The 4,976-nt window shown below is 20.0% G+C and overlaps 1 protein-coding gene across 1 annotated transcript; it reads right to left on the bottom strand.

Moving 5' to 3' along the window:
- Positions 1–2,000: 2,000 nt before the first annotated feature.
- On the bottom strand, positions 2,001–2,864 carry PCYB_001990 (hypothetical protein; the record flags this gene model as incomplete). The annotated part of the gene is made up of 2 exons (XM_004227621.1): positions 2,001–2,165; positions 2,280–2,864. The coding sequence occupies 2 exons, from the start codon at positions 2,862–2,864 to the stop codon at positions 2,001–2,003; spliced, it is 750 nt and encodes a 249-aa protein (XP_004227669.1).
- Positions 2,865–4,976: the final 2,112 nt, after the last annotated feature.

The raw sequence follows: 4,976 nt of genomic DNA on the forward strand, positions 1-4,976 counted from the left end.
TAAATATATGAAATAATTATAATGTATATTACAAAGGAGTAAAAATAAAAGTCATCATATTACTTATTGTAAAAACATAGAATGTTCTTATCTTATTTTAGCAAACTAAATTTATGAAAAAATTCTAGAGAATACTTATGAAATATATAGTGAATAAGTACTTATAATATATGTAGATTTATAATGAATTTCTAAAATTCATGATATGTGCAATATTAGCTGATACATAAATACATAATTATTTCTTATAATTCAATGAAGCGCATGAAAAATTAATGTACATTCTCAAAAAATAAATATAATATATGCATAAATATAAATAGTATTATAAAAAATAATACAATTTTTTGACACATTTTCATTATGTATAAGACATTTATATTTCTTTGTTTAAATGAATATATGAAAAATATATTATTTATTAAAGTATTACGGATATATATAAAATATAAAATAAATAATGAAATAAAAAGCAATAATAAATATATGTACATGTGTAAAAAAATTAATGAAAACCGTATTTCTACTATTAAAAATTCAAATATATTCTAAAATTAGTAACAATTATGTTCATTGATTTTATTCATTAGTTTTTTTATTAACATGATATATTTTATATTAAAAGAAATGTAACATAATTTAGATGGAATGGACTAGATCTGTATAAACACTAAATAAATTATTTGAATATCATTTATTATTCGTTAAATAGTGAAATATTTAACAATGCGAAAATATCTAATAATATTCATTATTATAAACATATAATTTGTTTATATAACTATTTGTATTATGTTTTATAACATATTATAAAAAAGAAATTTTAAATATGATGAAGGAATATATTTTGGTTTTTTTCATCACAGTTTCAGAATTTAGAAATATTATTCTTATTCAAAGAAAATTTAATTACTCTGAAAATATATATTTGGAATAATATTTTAATTTATTTAATAGTATCAACATTTATGCCTATACGCATAATCTCAAGAAAAAAGGAATTGAAAAAAATATAATTATTAATAGTAGTTTATTATATGTGAATAAAACAAAGCTAATAAATATTTTTACTACATAGAACTAGAGATTGCATTTATGTGTGTATAATAAAAAAAATATAGGGAAAATATAAGAGAATATTAATATAACGCTGTTACTTGTAATATTATATAGAAATTAATAATATTATAAATAGAAGACGAAAATATATTATTACGTTTAATATGATTTTTGCCAAATGCACAAAAATAAAATCGCAATAATAATAATATTAATGATTTTCTCACATATATTATATTTTTTCCTTAATATATGATACAAATAATATTTTGTTAAAATTGTTCTCATTTATATTTTTCATGAAAAAAAAAATTATAAGGTACAACACGCAAACTATAGTTCTATTATTTTAGTTTATCTTTACAAATATCTAATTATTATATGTCGTACAATTGACATTAATTATATTTATCTCAGTACATTATATCAACATTTTTGTTTATGTACACATAAATATATATTTATTATGTTGCAAACATCATATTATATATAGGTCATTTAATATATAATTTCACTTTATAATTTTGCTGCAAATTATCTATTTGCATGTTCCGTAAAATATAATATTCGATAATATCTGATATAAAAATGTTATTAATATATAGACTGAAAATATTTTCACATGTTTAATTTATTTTTTATTTATCGGTTCTTTTTTTTTTTTCTTTTTTATGTTAATATATTATAGTTATAATTTTTAATAAACTATTCCTGCACATTTTCATTTACTAATTTATTTTACATTTGCTTCCAAATCCTTTCATGCTGCAGTGTTTTTCGTAAATAATTTGTAATACATATATATCTCTTTTTCTTCTTATTATCAATATCTTGAAGTTTTTTAATTTTTATTTAAAAATAACTCAAATCAAAATACTCCCTTTAATGTTTATGATATTGTTAGCATAAATAACATAGTATAGTTCATTAATATATGTGTTTTATGTTGAATGGTATGCTATACGTAATCGATTTTTATTAGAATTTCCATTCAGATATTGTTTTTCATACTCTAATAATTCCTTTCTATTTCCTTCACCATTATGATAATTAATTTGCTTTTCCTTAGATATTATCTTATTTAATATAAAGCCAATTGGGATAAACTATAATAAAAAAGGAGAAATATAAATATATAAATATATTTTTTATTCAATTAAAAAGATATTATGTAATATACTAGAATAAATTATTGTGGCTAAAATGCAATTTCTCCACACCTTGTAAAACAAGAAAATAATTAAGAATATTCCAAGTAGTATATAAGTAGAGAAGATAAATCTATAAAAATAATCCTTTGTTAACATTTTATAAAAGTTCGTTGCCACTAATTGACTTTTCCTTATAACATCCAGATCAACAATAAGAGATTCAAACTTTTCGTTTTCTTTTTGTAAGGATACATTATCCTTACATTCTAATTTATCTAAGAGATATATGGGAAAAAATTTCCTATTGCATTTGAAAAATTTTGGACAATGCTCTTCACAAGCATATTTAGGTCTACTATAACAAGGACAGCATATGTTCATATATTTTTTATACAGGTTATTAATATAATCAATATATTGACAATATGTTTCATTTTTTGCCTTATCTGAAATATTCTGAATAAATGTGCTATAATTTTCAAAATAATCATGCAAATCTGTCTTTTTTCTCCATTCTGAAAAGGTACCATGAATATAATAAGTACAATTTTCATCTTTTTTTAATTCTTTGTTAACGCGAAAAATTATGTTCGTAAGTTCTGTACTAATATTGTTCTCAATGGTATCTTTTCCATTGTTATTATATGCATTCATTATTATATCATATGTCCAGTAAGTTAAATTGGAACATTGATCTTCATGAGTACCTCCTACATTCTTTATAGTGGGTAATTTTGTTAAATTTGTTACAATTTGTGCACATATTTTTGCATCCTTATTATTAAGACTATTGTCAGAAATTAAAGAACCACAATACTTAATGCACAATGATTTATCAATATTTTCTTCGTAAAATTTTTTATATATATTTTGTGCAGAAGAGTTTTCCATAACAATTCCCTATGCAATTCATAAAATAAAATAATGAATAACAACAAAATTTTAAATATATAAATTCTTTCTATATATATGCTATGATTCATTCAAAAAATAAATCACAAAAAGTATATGTTTACAAAAATATAAAGTACATATTTACTATTTATGCTAACACTTCGCGTTGTGTCAACATTTTTTACAGATTTACAGAATGAAGCAACTTTATTATTTTCTATTCCTTCCAAATCTATTGCAAATGTTAATTTGTTTAGTTCTGGTAATTTAATTTTTTTATATTTATGTATTTTATGTTTAAACGTATTATATAAAATGCTAAATTCTTTTAGGGAATTATTAAACTCATCGTCACTTTTTTGATTATATATATCTATGCCTGTTTTAAATAAATCCACGACTTTTGGAGAATGCTCATTACACTTCTCTTGTAAATTGTCTGAATTATTTACATATTCATTAACAATTTTGTTATAATTATCATATAAATCGTATAATATACACCATTTTTTATATACTTCTTCATTTATTTCATTTATTTGATCCTTTAATTCTTTTAGATCGTTTACGTTACTACATAGAATATTAAAATGTTTATATATTGAATTTCTATCATTTTTATCTGTAATAATTCCTTTTAGTTCACGATTAAACCAGAAATTTAGGAATTTTATATAATTATCTCTTATTTTATAATTCTCACTTTTTACAGGTAATGTGCAAAATAATTTTACAAAATTTTGTACAATATCTTTAATTTTTTCCTTACATTCAGAAATCGAAATATTATCACAGACGTTAAGAAGATTGTTCAAATCACTATCATTATATGAGTTGCATACATCTGTTTGATTTCTATCCAAATTGAAGTAAATAACATACTAAGAGAAAGTTAAAAAAAATAGTAAAATAAAATGTTAAATATATAAAATTTTACTGTAAAAAAAATAATATTACTACATTAAAAAGCTATAGATATAAATCGACATAAAGTAACATAAGTATAGAATATACATTTTCTTTCTTTACCTGAAGCTCTGATGTTTCTACTTTTTTATCAGAACCTTCAGGTGTGTTAATTTTTTCCATTTTTTTATATTCTTCATATAATAATAAAGGCAAATGTTCATTGAAATACGGTTTAATATATGTAATAAATTCTTTACAGTAGTTTTCATTACTATTAGCATTACATTTTTTTTCATTTGTACTATATAAATCAGTTATTTCTTTTAGGTACTTGCAGTAGGTATTAGGGATAACATTATTATTTTTATAAATATTATATATTATCAAAAAATGATATAATCTTATTATTTCTTTAATATTATCCAAATTATATTCATAAAATTCACATGAAAAAGATTCATCATAGGAAAAAATATTTTTATTTGATATGCAGTCTTTAATAAGATTATTAAATTCAGTGTCTTTAATATTTCTTTTTATTATTTGATCGTACAACCAGTATTTCAAGTAAATACAACGCTTTTTAATATGTTCACCATTATCTATTTTATTAAATTGATTACTATATTTATTAGATAAATGTTTTATATTTTTTACTAATTTTTTAAAAAGATCACGGGCAGATTCTGTTGATAGTATACTACAGGAGTAATCTTGAATATGTAAATCATTTTGATTAATGTTATAATTATCATTAAATTCAAAATAAAATTTATATAACTGACTGGAATTTAAGATATTTTTCTAAGAAAAAAAGTATAATAAAAAAATTAAATACTAATAAATATTGATATCTCTAATTAATTTAATTTCTTTTATTACAATTATTGTGATATACAAGTAAAATACTATAAATAAATATTACAACGAAGGAAAATAAAAAATAAGTAATATATACTTCGT

This window comes from Plasmodium cynomolgi, assembly GCF_000321355.1.
Source record: "Plasmodium cynomolgi strain B DNA, scaffold: 0066, whole genome shotgun sequence".
Lineage (NCBI taxonomy): Eukaryota > Apicomplexa > Aconoidasida > Haemosporida > Plasmodiidae > Plasmodium > Plasmodium cynomolgi.